The 19138-nt window shown below is 41.1% G+C and overlaps 1 protein-coding gene across 1 annotated transcript; it reads left to right on the forward strand.

The window, feature by feature from the left end:
* Positions 1 to 330: 330 nt before the first annotated feature.
* Positions 331 to 17512, forward strand: LOC139448788 (collagen alpha-1(X) chain-like). The gene is made up of 2 exons (XM_071230322.1): positions 331 to 1549; positions 17277 to 17512. Exons 1-2 carry the CDS (start codon positions 331 to 333, stop codon positions 17510 to 17512), a joined length of 1455 nt encoding a protein of 484 aa, XP_071086423.1.
* The last annotated feature ends 1626 nt before the right edge of the window (positions 17513 to 19138 follow it).

A 19138-nucleotide genomic window follows, 5' to 3' on the forward strand; every position in this document is an offset into this window, starting at 1 on the left:
GAATATTGTTAAAAGCGGCGTAAAACCATATTCACTCACTCTTGGTGATGGACAGAATAAATTTATGTCACATAATATCATGGGGGTTGCTGTGGACCTTTTGTGGAATCTCAAAGTGGGGATATGTAATCGGTACTGGCGACCTATTTTATCCAGGAATTTCCCGGGAGAGATAAGCACTCGGTGTTGGGGACCGATTCTACCAAGGAATTACCTGGGTAAGACTGGCATTCCGCACTGGGAAACTATTTTACCAAGGAATTCCAAGGGAAGACAGACATTCTGTGAAGGGGAACTATTCTAAATGGAAATCAAATCCCTCGGAGAGACATGCCGTCCCTAGTACCGAATTCTCCCCGGCATTCCCAAGGAGAGAGAGATACTGGGGACCCATTCTACCCAGAAATTCTCCCTGGAGAGACAGGTACTGGGGACCCATTCTACCCAGAAATTCTCCCTGGAGAGACAGGCACTGGTGACCCATTCTACCCAGAAATTCTCCCTGGAGAGACAGGCACTGGGGGCCTATTTTACCCAGAAATTCTCCCAGGAGAGACAGGTACTGGGGGCCTATCCTACCCAGAAATTCTCCCTGGAGAGACAGGCACTGGGGACCTAATCTACCCAGACATTCTCCCAAGAAAGACAGGTACTGGGGACCTATACTACCCAGAAATTCTCCCAGGAAAGACAGGTAGTGGGGACCTATACTACCCAGAAGTTCTCCCAGGCGGGACAGGTAGTGGGGACCTATTCTACCCAGAAATTCTCCTAGGCGGGACAGGTACTGGGGACCCATACTACCCAGAAATTCTCCCAGGAAAGACAGGTAGTGGGGACCTATACTACCCAGAAATTCTCCCAGGCGGGACAGGTAGTGGGGACCTATTCTACCCAGAAATTCTCCCAGGAAAGACAGGTACTGGGGACCTATTCTACCTAGAAGTTCTCCCAGGCGGGACAGGTACTGGGGACCTATTCTACCCAGACATTCTCCCAGGCGGGACAGGTAGTGGGGACCTATTCTACCCAGACATTCTCCCAGGCGGGACAGGTACTGGGGACCCATACTACCCAGAAATTCTCCCAGGAAAGACAGGTAGTGGGGACCTATACTACCCAGAAATTCTCCCAGGCGGGACAGGTAGTGGGGACCTATTCTACCCAGAAATTCTCCCAGGAAAGACAGGTACTGGGGACCTATTCTACCTAGAAGTTCTCCCTGGAGAGACAGGCACTGGTGACCTAATCTACCCAGACATTCTCCCAAGAAAGACAGGTACTGGGGACCTAATCTACCCAGAAAGTCTCCCAAGAAAGACAGGTACTGGTGACCTAATCTACCCAGAAATTCTCCCAAGAAAGACAGGTACTGGGGACCTATACTACCCAGACATTCTCCCAAGAAAGACAGGTACTGGGGACCTATACTACCCAGACATTCTCCCAAGAAAGACAGGTAGTGGGGACCTATACTACCCAGAAGTTCTCCCAGGAAAGACAGGTACTGGGAACCTATACTACCCAGAAATTCTCCCAGGAGAGACAGGTAGTGGGGACCTATTCTACCCAGAAGTTCTCCCTGGAGAGACAGGCACTGGGACCCATTCTACCCAAAAATTCCCCAGGAGAGACAGGCACTGGCAACCTAATCTACCCAGAAATTCCCCAGGAAAGACAGGCACTGGGACCTATTCTACCCAGAAATTCCCCAGGAGGGACAGGCACCGAAATCCAACTCTAGGACAGTGATTTGTTTGATGCTGTTGGACATGTGAACGTATGACGTGATAACCGTTTTACCGACCGAAATCCAACTCAGGACAGTGATTTGTTTGATGTTGTTGTGAACAGAGAATTTAGTATGATTCATGGTTGGTAAATTCCTTTCAGTGAGATATTTGGGCTATTTTCATCCTTATGAAATGTATCATATATCCATCTTGTTACTGTCCGAATCATTAACGTACATATAGGGCATCGTGTGGAATGATGGAGAAATAGTTGCCACCAACATACCCTCCCAGTCGCTTGGGCTGAGCCTGTGCTTGTCCTTAATATTATTATATCAGATATTAGCACAAATACAGTTTGTTCATCATGTTTGACCGATTCGGACCCTTCGTTCAACGCCAGCACAAATGATAAAAGAAACTGATCGGTGTTTAAATTTCACTTTCATGGATTACGACCGCCAACCACGATGGCGGACATTGACGCCAAGGTGGCGTGAAGATATTGTCCATTTAGGAGAAAAACCTATTGAAATATGATGCAGTCCCATTTAAGAGTAGACACAAGTTTCTTCTAGGAGCTGTTTATCGTACAATAAAACACAGCAAGGAGAATAAACCAAAAGGGGCGCAGCCCTCATGTTTTTTTCTCCCTGCATTGTTTTATTGTACTAGGGGCGGTCGGGTAGCTTAGTGGTTAAAGCGTTCGCTCGGCACGCCGAAGACCCGGGTTCGATTCCCGACATGGGTACAATGGGCCCATTTCTGGTGTCCCCCGCCGTGATATTGCTGTAATATTGCTAAAAGTGGCGTAAAAGCATACTCACTCACTCACTTATTGTACTAATATTGTTTGCAATGTTGCATAATAGATTTGTTATTCCGGTGCGTTCTCAAGAAGGTACTGCCTTTTGGATTGCGTTGCCCAAGGCAGTCAGCTGAAAAAAAACCCGACGGTCATCGAGACTGACTGTCTTGAAATATAAAAGATCAGCACCTGGTTTGGCCCTGCAACTATGTCTACCTACACACAAAAACAATATCGTCTTATTATTCTTCCGTCATGTGTTTTCCTGGTTAGAGTAGGTCCCCCGGGAACCTCATAAAGTCGTTAGGGGGGACTTAATGGATCCGGTGGTCAGGCTTGGTGACTAGGTCTTCAGCAACCCATGCTTGCCGTAAAAGGATGCTATGCCTGTCGTAAGAGGCGACTATCGGGATCGGGTGGTCAGGCTCGCTGACTTGGTTGATGTATGTCATCGATCTCAATTGCGTGGATCGATGCTCATGATATTAATCACTGGATTGTCTGGTCCAGATTCGATTATATACGGCCGCCTTCATATAGATTTGGCATTGCTGAGTGTGTCAAACAAACAAACATGCAATAAAACAAACACCCGACCAACGAATATAAAAAAAGACAAACAAACAAACTTCCGTCGTGTAATTTGAACCTCGCGCTGCGGTGGAGATGAAAGGCGTTTCTGCATAGCGGTCAATGTCGTGAACACGTGCTTTTGAGGTTTATTGATTCGTAAGTTGGTTTGTTGTTTAACGCCGCAGTAATATTCCAGCTATATGACGGTGGTCTGTAAATAATCGAGTCTGGACCAAACAATCAAGTGATTAATATCATGAGCATCGATCCACGCAATTGGGATCGATGACATGCATCAACCAAGTCAGCGCGCCTGACCACCCGATCCCGTTAGTCGCCTCTTGCGACAAGCATAGTCGCCTTTTACGGCAAGCATGAGTTGCTGAAGACCTATTCTACCCCGGCATCTTCACGGGTCGATGTTTATTGATAAGGAGCGGCGCCTTTAACCTTGCGTCTAACCAGAACATGTGCAAATCATATACTTATACCCAGATTAAGTCGCTTAATTCAGGGCTGTACGCTTTGAGGATATTGTTTTGTGACGCAGCCAGGTTACAGCCCCCGTACGTGATTCAGTATTCCAATTTAGCAATATTCCAGCAATATCATGGCGGGGGACACCAGAAATGGGCTTCACACAGGGTACCCATGAGGCAAATCGAACCCAGGCCTTCGGAGTGAAGAGCGAACGCTTTAACCACTCGGCTTCTCTACCGCCCCTTGATGGCATGACAACACTCGGATCATTCTATTATTGGGGGTCACGGGTATCCCAGTCGTCTGAGGCGCCGCGATTCGCTGTGCAGAGTTGCGTCCCTTGGACACGCCAGAAACCTATGATTGTGGGTTCGAATCCTGGTTCGCCCCGATTATGTTTCTAGGTTTGTCAGCACCATACCCGTGCTCGTGGGTTTCACAAGTGGTAAACGTCTGAGACCTGCATCACTTCGGGCTTTCCTCCCACATTAAGCAGACACGCCGTGATATAACTGGAATACTGTTAAAAGCGGCGTTAAACCCAACTCACTCACTCATTCGATTATTGACCAGTTTGTTTTTACGCCCACACTGAATTATATACAGGTATTTTAATACTGCTGCCTTTGGTGCTAACAAACAAACAAACAAACAAACAAACAAACAAACAAACAAACGAACCGCACCTTGATTTGATCTAAACTCGGCATAATAAACAGCTACTCGTGTTTCAGGGAACATATTCGCAGCAGACATCAGGAGGGGTGGTGGTTTGGTAAGCAGGTTTGGAAATAACATTTTATAAACTGCCAGGCAAAATAAAGTATACACTTGAAAACTGGATTTGACCATTCGATAACAAATGTTTTCAAAACGTTATACTCTGAAAATAGTCGCCTTAACACTGCAAACATAAGGACCCAAACACAACTATGATACCCGTATCAAATACATCAATATCGAATATATATTTCTTTTGAGTTTCACTTTTAATTTGAATACCTGCTCGGTGGTTTATTAATGGGACAATCATGTCTATCGTACGGAAGCCTTTTAGGTTCATTTGTTTTATTATTTTTCTTCTTGAAATTTCAAGATACTGAGTTGAAATTTCAAGATACTAAGTTGAAATTTCAAGATGATTATCTTGAAATTTCAACTTTGTATGTATCTTGAAATTTCAACGAAGTATCTTGAAATTTCAAGAAAAATATAAAAAAACAAATGGCCCTGAAAGGCTTCCGTACTATCGTTTATCACATTCGTTCTTATTGTTGGACGTTATTTCCAGTAGTGTTCATCGCAGCTCAACTTCATACAGTATCTCATTTTTATGACATATAAATTTCTATCGTATGCCACGTGGGTTTTTTTATCATTGAGCGTTATTTTCAGCATCCTTAGATTACATTTAGAGATTGGTTTGTGTGGGAAGGCATTGATATCATCGTTAATGTCACCCTATTCCCACGCCAATAAGGTTCTTGTTATTCATATATTTTTTGTAGTTACTTGGTATCGGGTTTACTAATCCTTTGGCGTACGACTAGGCGATATCGAAACACTGCAAAAAATATGGCTTAACTGTTACTATTTGATCTTGACTCAAATAGACAAGCAATTAATATACCATAATATTATGTTTAAGAATGAACGAAACTATATTGCCACTGACTGTTTCCCTATTTTCCAAATTAACCAATTTAATCACAGCTGTTGTTTTTTTTGGCAGCGACGAGAGTAACTGAAGTCACCCATGAATGAACTGATCCCTCTACACCATATTTACCGTTTCCTCTTGGAACGCTTGCAATTTCTAACTAACACAATGAGAAGAAAAACAGTATCAAATAAAACGACTTTATTTCCAAAAGAGATTGGTTGACAGGAGTAGGCGAGAATTGTGTGAAAATAAACAGGCAAAATATACACTGTCTGACAAAAGAAAGTATACCCATGTAGGCGAGCATCATGTTACCTGGGGTCAAGTACTCTACTCTCACTCGTCGGCCCAATGTTGTACGCTGCTTGACAAAAGAAAGTATACCCATGGTAGGTGAGCATCATGTTGCGCGGGTTCCTGTTCTCTACTCTCACTCGTCGGCCCAATGTACACTGCCACACAAAAGAAAGTATACAAGAAACTAACCATTCGGCTGTGATGAATTTGATACAGGTTTCATAGTTCTGTTTTGAACCGTACGTATGCAGTGCTTCGGCGACTGTTTCCAGTCTATAACGTTTTGATAACGTTTGTAATGTATACAGTAAACTCGGTTATAACGAACTGACGGATATAACGAACTTATAATTTTTTGTCCCTAAAATTTGCTGTAGTTATGCTGAATATATGCTGATAACGAACTACGGTCATAACGTACACAAAATTCGTGGTCCCTTTGGGTTCGTTATAACCGTAGTTTAATGTACTTGCTTTTGTCCGACAATTTATGTACATAGTTCAGTTAATATCAATTATCAAGGAAGTACAAGAAATATAGAAATACAAGAACCTACTTGGCGTGGGAATAGGGTGACAATGTCTTCCTTAACAGTCTCTACATATCATGTTAAGATTCTGAAAATTAAGGTTAAATATTACAACGCCCGCGAGACAGACGATAGAAATGTCTGTGTTATCCATGCATGGAATACTCTATGGTATGAGAGGGCTGGTCAAAAAGTTCTAAGCCTGACTACCTTTCAACTATGGGCCATAACAAAGTGAACCAGTTAATGTAGTACACTGCTTGAGTAGTTCATTGCAAGTGTATTTGGTCTGTCAAGGCCGTTTGTATATAAGTAATTTGAACGTGGTAGGGGTTCAAATAGACACATAGCGAGCACCAGACAGGGTATACCAACAAGTAGCACCTTGTAACGTATTTAGTTCTGTGGGGTCGGGGATCGAACCACCGACCTCTGGGCGCTGTATCCACTAGACAACGAAGGCGATCATTTCAGTTGTGTAGAGAAGTGTGATACTTATTATTAGATTAGACCCAGTGAAATATCATACATGAAAGAAAATCAAATCAAGAGTAAAATGTAAAGTTTGATTCAAGAGTCGTGACATACACGTTAATGCCCAAACTTTGCACCCGCAAAATCCAATTGTAACACCGTATCGACACATCCAAAGGTAACACCGTATCGCAAGATCCAAAGGTCATTAACACCGTAACGCAACATCCCATCGCAACATCCCTTTGTAACAGGGTATCGCAAAATCCAATTGTAACACTGTATCGCAACATCCCATTCAAACATCGCATCGCAACATTCATTTGTAACACCGTATCGCGACATCCAATTGTAACACCGTATCCTAACATTTAATTGTAACACCGTATCCCAACATCCCATTATAACATCGCATCGCAGCATCCAATTGTAACACCGTATCCCAACATCCCGTTGTAACATCGAATCCCAAGATCCTATTGTAACACCGTATCCCAACATCCCGTTGCAACATCGCATCGCAACATCCAATTGTAAGACCGTATCCCAACATCCCATTTAACATCGCATCGCAACATCCAATTGTAACACCGTATCCAAACATCCCGTTGTAACATCGCATCGCAACATCCAATTATAACACCGTATCCCAACATCCCGTTGTAACATCGCATCCCAAGATCCTATTGTAACATCGTATCGGGTATCGCATCACATCGCATCCCATCAATCGCATAACACCACAAACAAATTCGATGCGTCAAATCCAATCTGAAACAGATTCATTTGTCACGAACCCGGGTTAACATACACATATGGAGTCAGTCTTTTGTGACAGCCAAGAAAGATCAGCGTTCTGGAGATGTGCGTTTTGCCACAAGATCATGGCAGTGAGGACTCTTTTGTATTCATTCAAATCAGTGGGTACAATTGGATCACGTATAAAATACTAAGTAGTTTGACAAAATAATGGTGTTCATATGAGTGAGTGAGTGAGTGAGTGAGTGAGTGAGTTTGGTTTAGCGCAGCTTTTAATATTATTTCAGTTATATCGAGGCGTGTCAGCTTGATGTCGGAGTAAAGCCCGAAGTGATGCAGGTCTCAGAGGTTTACCACTTCGTTGAAACCCACGAGCACGGGTATGGTGCTGACAAACCTGGAAACATAATTGGGGCGAACCGGGAATCGAACCCACAACCATAGATTTCTGGTGTGCCCAAGGGACGCAACTCTGTACAGTGAATTGCGGCGCCTCAGACGACTAGGCCAGCCGTGCCCCGGGTGTTCCTATGCCTGACATGGTCATGTTTGTTGTGTCTACGTCTGGAGTACATGGCAAGATTCCTCAATACATGCATTAAGAAAACACATATAACAGACTTGACAAAAAAAATTCAAATTGTAAATTTTTCTGATTTCTATTGACAATATTTTTTTCTGTCTTGAATATATCACATGCTATCTAAATAAATATTTCAAGTGATAACTTATTTATATTAATACTTGATATATGAGTATATTTTTCCAGAAATTATAATGTGATTCATTAGGTCTGTATTATTTCCGTCAATTAAAACTGTATACTTTGTCAGTATAATTCCTCTAAACATGCATATTCAGTGTAATCTTCCAGAATGTTTTGAGACAATTCCCACTAGACATGAATCAAGTTTCCTAACATACTATTATAAAATGAACCAGTTTGATCATCCACTAATTTCATTCTTAACAATTCCTTTTTTTTAAAATAATAGTATGGATGAATTTGAATTTGAAATCAATCAATTTAGTATTTTTTGTTCATCTTCCATACTGTTTGACAATATGTTCTCATAGAATTGCCAAACCAAAGATATATTGCCACTTGTCACATACTGGAGGGTTTTTAATCTACCAATAAGTTTATCATAAAAAGATCTGGATCTTTTAGATGTTGAGCAGTTTTCTTGTTTAACGCCGCACACAGCAATATTCCAGCTATATGACGGCGGTCTGTAAATAATCGCGTCTGGACCAGACAATCCAGTGATTGATATCATGAGCATCGAACCACGCAATTGGGAAACGATGACATGCATCAACCAAGTCAGCGTGCCTGACCACCCGATTCCGTTAGTCGCCTTTTACGACAAGCATAGTCGCCTTTTACGGCAAGCATGGGTTGCTGAAGACCTATTCTACCCCGGACCTTCACAGGATGTTGTGAGTGAACCCACATTTGGTATGTTGAGGTGATGGTTATGTACTATCAAATAATTATTCTAATAGCATCTTTCCGTAGGTATACTGGTATTTGAAAGAGCCTGATAGTAATTAAGAAATGTACCTCTAATCTTGTAGGTTTTCTAAAGTTCATTAAGTGGTACAAAATCTTGATCATTACACAGGTCCCCGATAGAGGGAAAACCACGAAGATGCCAATGTCCTATGATAAATTACCATTTGGGAATTGAACCAAAGAGGTTCAGATAATATTTGATCAATATCTGTGAAATAGGTTTTATGCTTTCTGTGAAATATTCCCCATGCAGCCAATACATCAAGAGAGTTGATAAAAATAAATATTTATGTGATTTTCTGTGTTAGCTCCAATACTTTTGTAACAGGAAAGGTACTAGGGTTTGTGTTTAAAATTTGAAGATGCGTTATAATACTAATAGTTTTAATGAGTTAATGGATGTGTTTATATATCTACCATTATGATTACCCTTCTTCATATTTTCAAGTGCTGTTCGTTTTATCTTATCTCGATGAATTAATAACTCATCAATGAATTCCAATTGAGAGTTTCGAAGTGAAGGGAATAAATGCACCAGTGATGAAAGAGCCTGAGCTGTTTTAGCGACTGTTACATTTCATTTCCTATCAATGTAAAATTTCTTTTCCTCCTCTTCCCTTGAAGTTTTTAATTATATTTTCTACTTTTATTCTTGTGTTAATTACCCTAAAGTTATTACTTGCCCGTGAAGAGATCACCCGTTTAATAAACATACAGCTGTATTACACATTGTGTAATACCAAAACGCGTGCTTATGTACTCTCGGAACACGTTTCACGAACAAATATTGAAAGCTCTCAACATCCCTTGGCTTGGCAACGACATTGCGCGTGGTGATGATAGATCACTGAGAGGAACTTATGCACACCCGATGACCCCAGCAACCTTGTTGCTAGGTTGACGTCACATGGCATTGTTTCGCCGATGGATATTGCAACAAAATACCACAAATTACGTCATCGGGTAGTGTGACGTGATTGCAAACTTTGAGGTGCAAGGCCCCGTTCCACAAGGCGATCGTATTGTAGCACAACGACAGTCGTTGGTCTAAGTTAAAGGGGAAGTGTACACGCAAAAATCACTTTCTTTCTTTTTCTAAACAAAACGCAATTTTAGAATTAGTTAGTATCTGTGTTTGACAATATACACTCATTTTTTTCACAGTGAAAGTAGGAAGCTCACAATAGTGTGAAAGTGATATGCCGTTATGAGGCCTTCGTTTTACGAGCGAAATAGGCCTGAGTTATCCCCCTTAGATTATGACGTAATTGGTGCCAATTCAACTGGGTCCCTGTCTATTCTCAACGCAAAAGATATCAAGGACCAGTTTGCGGTAAAACAACATGGTCTACGACACACTCCGGCGCAGTGGTGACTTAGCATAACACAATTCTGGATGGCATCTGAGATGCTAGAATCACAAAACTGTACCTACACCACGTGAAGCGGCTCTAACAAAGCATGATGACGTCATAATGTTTATCAATTGGCACCAATGACGTCATATTGCAAGGGACATAAGCCATGGTGTTTTTGTTATGGAAATAGAACACTTGGTAAATGTGAAAAATATAAATAGTTTTAGTGCAAAAAATATGTTAATTAAATATGATGTTTTTATATTTTTGTCTATGACACTTGTATGTTAACACTTTTAATGTGGAAAAAGTACAAGAAAAAAAGGTTCATTTCCGTGTGAACTTGCCCTTTAAAGTATGTGAATTGCGATAACCTTAGCACTACGATAATTTTGTGGAACGGACGCCTGAATTCTATAGCTGGACCGTTGTATGGTATTAAATTCATACGTTTAAACTTTTGAGGTGTTTGAAGTATTATTCTGTTAAACTCCATATATATTTCAAACTTAGCTGCGATACACACATCATTGAATTTCTCATACATTTTAGAATCGAATGAACAGTGGTCTTTGTCACCAATACGAAGTTGCTGGGTGAAATCAAGCAATATAAGTTAGGTGTGAAAACGAACGCTGTGCTCGAAAAACTGGACTTGTTTGAACTGTAAACAAAGCAAAATACAGATTTTACACAGTGTATCATTTTCTCCTTTTTTGAGCAATCCATTCGTCTATTCGTTCAATATATAGGCTCAACATTTTCAGAATATTCATGGGAAGAGAATCGTAGGAAGAACAGTACATAGATTGTCAGAATGTTTCTGATTACTTACATGTCACATTTATGTTTTTACGATCCCTGAATCAACGAAAGTCCCCTCGTAAAATCCCGCGTACTGTTGACAGTGAACACGCCATTTTGTAAAAGTCGGTCACAGGTAGTGATGTCATGCGTCAACATTGCTGTACATATTTGGTAATTTCTTTGAGGTGAAGGTCCTTGAATGAGAGTGCACACGATCATTGTACCATGCTGTTTACAGTTTCAGTTATGATGTAGATTTTGCATATCTTTAATCCATTTTTTTCACACATTTAATTTCACTTTGGACATTTGTCAATGTTCAAAATGATATTATACGTAAATATAGGCCACAACATGTATGAACAAACCTTTGATAATCTCCTGTTTGTTTGAACATTGTTTACATAACAATTGAAAGGTTTTTATAATTAGTGTCGAATACGATATTTCTTTCCTTTGGACAAGTGTTACAAGATGAAGTGTAAATGTAACTGCAGCATGTACGTATTTCTTGGGATGTGCAATAGTCAATATTATAAGTTCATATTAGCAATGTCCACGAATAGCCGTTTCATTTTATTTTATAACTAAAACTGAATATATTACTTTCACAAAATGGATAATATGTTTTCGGTAAAATATATGCACACATTTCTGAAACAATTTACGAATTATTCCTTTCGTTTTGCATTATATAATCAATGGGTTCATTCTTTTTTCACTATTGTGATCACGGGATATTAAACTGTTTACTTAATTTCGCCAGGAATTGTAAAATGTATAAAATAAAATCCATGCCAGGTACCCCGTTGGTTCAACCTTATACGATTATCCTGATAATTCTATACCAATAGAGCTTTCTTCGCATCTTTTATTATGTAATTCTGAGACGAGATGAAGAGAAATGATATCATAATAATGAACACATATATGTCCAATATTGAATATAATTTTGGTTGTTTTGAAATATTCTTTTGGGTATTTCATAACGTAAATTGATGCCAAACAGGTGCGTGTCATGTCCAATTAAGATACACGATAAACTATCTAATTATTTACATATTCAAGACATTATTTACTTGGTGAAAGCAGTAATTTTATGTTGTGTCGAAAAAGTGTCAAATTCCGTTTTACACATCGAGATTTTCCAGTAATCAAAATACCAGTGTCGTCTTTCTCCGAGGTAATCAAGGACATAAAACCAGCCATGACGTCAAAAGGATTAAAGGAATGGTGTTATTTTTTTGGTATTTCATTACATTTGATGATAAGGCTAGTGCTCCATTAACAATGGTGCAACATTAGTCAAATTACACTTACACAATCAGGAGAATGTTGGAATCTAAGGAATAAGTTATAGGTTAAATAGGGCCATCCATTTCTCTATTACCTCTTTTTTATGAAGTACGATTTCGGTCGCCTTTTGACGTCATTGAGAAAAATCAGTTTTTTTGTCATTTACGGCATGCTATTTTTGCCATTGAATGTATGTCGTTATACATACGCATGTAACCCCATTTGATATATAGTTATGTCGTTCAGATATTAGGCAGTATTTTGTTCGCTGACAGTTTCCGTACAGCTTCGAAACAAAAAAAATCGTCGCACAGTACTTTTATCGGTGCACGATAAAAAGCGGAGAAATTTACTGTTTTTCAACGCAGAATAAATTCTCGGACAACACTTAGAAGTGTATTTTTTAAACCGGATTAATATTTGCAGTTAACTTTACACCATCAAATAGGAAATTTAATATTCTCCACCTCTGCGTAAGTTTATAGCCAGAGGTAGATCCAGTGCCGCGTGAGCGTAATTCTCGCACAACCTTCACTTTTCCGATCTTAGGAAAATGTGCGTCAGAAAAAACAACCTCGGCATCCAGAGGGTTAAGCCGTGGATCGTGTGGGTGTCAGCCTATTCACACTCAACAGTATAATTCTAAAAACGTTATAAATTGCAAGTAATAAATAAAATACTTAACTCGCTCCCGTTTAAAACCATTTTTATGAAACCCGTGAGTAGTTGTGGTATCTGACGAGCGAAACTATTCACTCGGTTCATAAAATTGGTATTACACGGGAGCTCGTTTAGTATTCTATATTTATTTTAGTAAAGATTGAGTCCCATTATGCCACTCACGTTTTAAATCATGGCACTACCTCTGTCATTGAGCCTATCCAAATAGACAATAAACCAGACATTTCAAAGACACATTGAGGGTATTAATAGTTGCTCTTAAACTAAATAATATAATAAAATAATTCCTCGTATTGCACCGTTGTTACGGTTCATTATTCCTAAGATCTCAGCTACAAGGAGGAAAAGGTAGGGGGAAACCGGATCACCTTGTCTACACCCACTCTCATTATACCAAAATGACCATTTTGTTAGGCATAATTATTTGATCCATTTTTCCATATTGGGTCCAAAGCCTTATTTCCCAATTGTCAAAATAGTAAATTCTTCAGAACCAGTGTCAAAAGCTTTTTCAAAATCAATTAGTAACAAGAGACCCTATTTTCCTTGTAACTTTACTTCAAACATAATGTCACATAGTAGTCTAATGTATCTTTGCAATGTAAATTGGTAGAATTAGATCAGTGATGGCTGTTATTGGATGTAACGGGCCTCCGTGTATCGTTTGACAATTCAAAGGTTAACATCGCTCTCGTGTTCATTTCCAGCTTTTTAACTCTGATTTGTATGCCGTTTAGAATATGAATTTTAAGTCCATGGACCGTTATGTTACAAGTACATCAACAGACCTTAAACAAGTAGAAAACGAATACAGTGTAAGTTTACGGATCAATATATTTACATGTTTACATGTAAGTGCTCCTGATGCTAAATGGAAGAATGCGTGCTATATTAAATCTTGTACATTTCAGGCCACAGAACCGAAACTATCGGGATCTTCTGAAATGATGAGCAGAAAGGAGGATGCTGTGTCTGAGGATGATACTGCGTACGGTCAGCGGCCCATTGTGGTCCGTCGGACACTCAGTATCTGTTTTGTTTGTTGTTTAACGCCGCACTAAGCAATATTCCAGCTATATGACGTCGGTCTGTAAATAATCGAGTCTGGACAAGACAATCCAGTGATTAATATCATGAGCATCGATCCACGCAATTGGGATCGATGACATGCATCAACCAGGTCAGCGAGCCTGACCACCCGATCCCGTTAGTCGCCTCTTACAACAAGCATAGTCGCCTTTTACGGCAAGCACGGGTTGCTGAAGACCTATTCTACCCCGGCATCTTCACGGGTCAGGTCTTTAGAAAAGCAAGCTTGCCGGAAAAGGTGACTATGCTTGTCGTAAGAGGCGACTAACGGGATCGGGTGGTCAGTCTCGCCGTCATATAGCTGGAATATTGCCGAGTGCGGTGTTAAACAACAAATCAACCATCCCAATTGCAGGACCAATGCTCATGACATCAATCATTGGACTGTCTGGTCTTATGGCTGGTGTATTCATGGGTGCGGCCTCAAACAATAAACAATAGATTGTACAATGTTTAGAGAATGATAAAATAGGACTACTTCTAGCAAATAAAAACTCAAACATTCCTTATTTAGTTACAAATAACCAATGCCGAATCCAGAAAACTGATTCACTGTTGATTATTATTAACGGTAGCTCAATTAACACAAACATCAACACAGATAGGTAAATGGATGCTGTAACCGCCCCCCTGCACGTCATGTGCAAGCACCCCTGTAGTTAATGAGCATCTCCTTGTTGCCTTCATCTCATCGCGACTTGAACCCAGGGGGTTGAGATTCTCCCTTAAGTATTAAATCTGGGGAAGATATTTTTGTTTCCACGATATACTATTTCAAGACGGAGACGAGCTGTCGGCGCGTCACGTCTAACTACAAACACATGAAGCTGAATGATTACGAAGAGATTTAAGCCTTGCCTCTTCGCACTCATTTGGATGATATCTCGTCAGTCTCTCCAAATAGCTAAGAAAAGATGAACTAGCACGCGAGTATAATGTCTCTGTTCTTTTCAATCTTGATTATTGGAGTACCTATTTCCACAATGGCATGATGTTCCCATACGCGCTGTCATTCTATCTAATCAGTGTGAATTGTTTTACATTACTTTCCAAAAATACTGTTTCAGTCAACAACGAACCCAATGGAACGAAAACAAGCAACACCTGTCTGTTGTTCATACGTTTCCCATTATTGTATGTTTGTTGAGACCAGTGTTAATTGGCATCAGCTAGCTGCTATAGATACCCCAACTTCTGTCGTCACGACCCGTGAAGGTCCGGGGAAGAATAGGTCTTCAGCAACCAATGCTTGCCTTAAAAGGCGACTATGCTTGTCGTAAGAGGCGACTAACGGGATCGGGTGGTCAGGCTCGCTGACTTGGTTGATGCATGTCATCGTATTCTAATTACGTGAGATCGATGGTCATGATGTCAATCACTGGATTGTCTGGTCCAGATTCGATTATTTATTCACCGCTTGGATATAGCCAGGATATAGAGTGCGGCGTTAACAAGAACAATTCTGTGTGTCACTACCGTGATATTGGTGAAAAGTGAGACGTCTTCAATAACGTAGTCAGTTATCCCCTGTCACGATGACCCCACGTAGATGGCGCACTGTTAACCCATGACTGAAACATGGCAGAGGCCTATCGACATACAGAGTATAAGTAACTCGAGAACTCACTATTGTCGATGACCCACTTCCTCATTGCTCTCTTGGATCGCCTCCGTGGTCCGCCCGGAGAGCGGAAGGTCCGAGGTTCGATCCCAGGCCGCGCCAAACCAAAAGACGTTAAAAGATGGTACTTGTTGTTACCCTGTCTGGCGCTCGGCATTCAGGGGCTAAAACAAGGACTGGTCGGCTCGGAGTCAGTATACTGTGTCTGAGTGGGGTGTTCATGTTAAATTGCGGCATGGTATCTCAGTGTGCTAGCACTATAAATCGGCATCAATCCGGACTAGTACAAGCAGCCACACACAAACACACACGCGTGCATTCACATCGCTATATAAGTGCAATGATCTTGGACGCGACGTTAAACCCCATTTCACCTCACCTCTGCCTACTACTTGTCCCATGATTTGATTTACGCATCCATTGTGCAGTGATAATGGGCTCAATAGGTCAAGCCTGGAGTAAAGGATGAATACAAAGTGATGTTGAAGTCTGGCCAGTGAGGGTTTGTGTCTTTGTACTCCAATGACCTTCATTGTTGCTCATGGTAGCAGCGTTCTGGTTATTCTGGCCGTGGTAATTCACCAGTCGTCGTGGGAGTGATATAGTGGAGACTTGCGTAAATCAACATTCACACATGCTCAAAGAATATTAAAAAAATTACAAGTGTGACAGTCTAGGTGGCGGGCAAGTCATCAATGTGCGTCGAATTTTAATTGTTTCCATTGAAAACAAATGCGGCTGAACAGTTCTGAACCTAACTTCGAAGGGTTTTACAGTACACCAAAACAGTTTGCATGTCTTCGGTGCACTTTTTTCACGCTTACGTTCTGTATTTTAGTCACATTCCCAATCATGCAGCATATTACTGCAGACATGGTGAACATGGTGTCAGCTGCAAGAGACGATGTTGCCACTGTTACTAGGGGCTAGATCCTCTCTGTTGCTGAAAATGGAAAATGGTGGGAGAGAGTGCCTCGAAGTAGAACAAAGATCAGGAAGAGTGAGCTGAAATGGGGTTGAGCATTGTGTCCAAAAATGATTATTGCGCTTATATAGTGACGTGCATGCACGTGTGTGTGTGTGGCTGCTTGTACTAGTCCGGACTGATGCCGATTTATAGTGCTAGTACACTGAGATACCATGCCGCAGTTTAACATGACTACCCCGCTCAGACACAGTATACTGACTCCGAGCCGACCAGTCCTTGTTTTAGCCCCTTAATGCCGAGCGCGAGGCAGGGTAACAACAAGTACAATCTTTTAACGTCCTTTGGTATGACGAGGCCGGGGATCGAACCACCCCGGACCTTCCGCTCTCCGGGCGGACGCTACGATCCGGAAGACCTTCAACTGCCATCACTAAGGAAACTATTGATAAAATACAATTATATTTACGGCTGTTCGACGATTCACCATATGTCACATGGACAATAAATTGGGCATCTCTGACGAGGAAAGAACTGGTATGATAAAGGTTTCAGCACGCCGGGTTCCAAGGCTTCCAGGTTCATCATCACTTTTGAAGCAAACCATCTGATTTTGTTGAACGAGCTGAAACCATGAGTAAATCTTGACTTCATCGCTGTCAGCCAGAGACAAAACAACAGACAAAGCAGTGAAACACTTAAAGTTTCCTCCGATGAAGAAGGCAAAGACTGTTCCACCAGCTGGCAAGATGATGGCTTCGGTTTTCCTGAATTCCAAAGAAATCCTTCTGGTGGACTACCTCTCGAAAGATCAGACCATTAATTGCCAATGTGGTACGAAGCTGTCGATGCAGCTGCGTGAGAATACCAAGGCAAAACGAGTTCCACCAGGACGATGAACCTGTGCACAGGTCTGTTGTCGCCATGGCTATAGTGCATGGCTGCATCTTTGAACTCATTGAACATCCTCATCATATTCATCAGATGTGGCACTGCCAATTTCTACCTTTTCTCAAGCATTATGCAAATGATGAAGAAGTCATTTCCGTTGTTGATAAGTTTTTACACCACCAGGAGGAAGCCATCCACACCAGTAGGATCCAGGCACTCCAGCGTCGTCGAGACCCGTGAAGATTCCGGGGTAGAACAGGTCTTCAGCAACCCATGCTTGCCATAAAAGGTGACTATGCTTGTCGTAAGAGGCGACTAACGGGACCAAACCAAATTAAAACTCAAGCGTCGTTGCTTTTGATTGTTGTTTAACGCGGCAATCTGCAATCAACAATATTCCAGCTACATGGCAGCGGCCTGCAAATAATCGAGTCTGGACCAGACAATCCAGTGACTGACACCATGAGCATCGATCCACTCAGTTGGGATACGATGACATGCATCAACCAAGTCATCGAGCTTGACCACCCAATCCCGTTAGTCGCCTCTTACGACGAGCATAGTCGCCATTACGGCAAGGATGAGTAGGTGAAGATCTATTCTACCCGGATCTTCACGGGTCAGCATTGTTGGCAAAAGTGGGTGGACCTCGGATAGGATAATCAGCAACCAAGTCCATTAACTCAGTCCACTATAGTTATAATAGTCTCAGAACTTTTCAGCCAGTCCTTGTTAAATTATAGATTTCGCCTAACTAGGTTGCTCAGTGGGACTCACGTAAGGATGAACATTATTTTCGTTTGTATATCCGAGCTTTATTTCTAAAGAACTTGAAAGCAGAACAGAAATAGCGATTGGTCTTAAGTAGGCTGTCCACTGTTAGATAGCGAAGCACTTAAAGCGGCTGTTTGCCCCACAAAGTATATATAAGCCTCGACTCCGAAAAAAAGCAAACAGACACTTTGCAAATTGATCGATGCAAAGTGAAGCATCGATCTCCTAGTGTGTCTTCCCATCTACTACTGCAACCCTGGTAGTTTCAAGGGAGAAAAAACACACACACGAAATATCATAGTAGTTGTACGTACTTTAACACAGAACTGCTATTGTACCAAAGTTAGCACACGGAAAGTGCATGTCTATTTTTTAAATAATCAATAATTTTAACCTTTTTTTTCCGGACACGAATCTGGTATTAAAATATTTTGAAAAAATTCACATTTCATGATTGCGCGAAGTAAATTGTGTTATGTGTCAGAAAAAAGAGATTTTGGTTGTCATGGTGACACGTTTCAAACCGCAGTCGGATCAATGAAGAGTTTACCCATTGTGTTGATTCGAGCAAAGTGAAGTATATTTTCATGAAAAGACTTTACTGGAAGTGCAGTCTGCCAGTTTAATCCAAACATCTTCAAGGATTGCTCTGGATATGACGAAGTCGGCTATCACGTGTAATCGATTTCCACGTGTTTTTATCCACCAACGTGAATAGTTAACCTTGCTGTACACGTTACCGGGGAGTGAGTGAGTTAGTGTTTATGTCATAAAGTGCTACGTTATCATTGGGTAAATAGGGGTTGATTGCACATCTCGAATACTGCACAGGTCGAAGTTCTCTGTGTCTTTCTCACCCA

Source organism: Haliotis cracherodii, unplaced genomic scaffold (assembly GCF_022045235.1).
Source record: "Haliotis cracherodii isolate W230 unplaced genomic scaffold, xgHalCrac1.p SCAF_7, whole genome shotgun sequence".
NCBI classification, from domain to species: Eukaryota; Metazoa; Mollusca; class Gastropoda; order Lepetellida; family Haliotidae; genus Haliotis; species Haliotis cracherodii.

Coding starts and splice junctions, on each gene's coding strand:
- LOC139448788 (XM_071230322.1), top strand. CDS start 331: ATGCCGTCCCTAGTACCGAATTCTCCCCGGCATTCCCAAGGAGAGAGA. Junction 1,550..17,276: donor AATTCTCCCAGGAGAGACAG/GTAGTGGGGACC, acceptor CATCGCTGTCAG/CCAGAGACAAAACAACAGAC.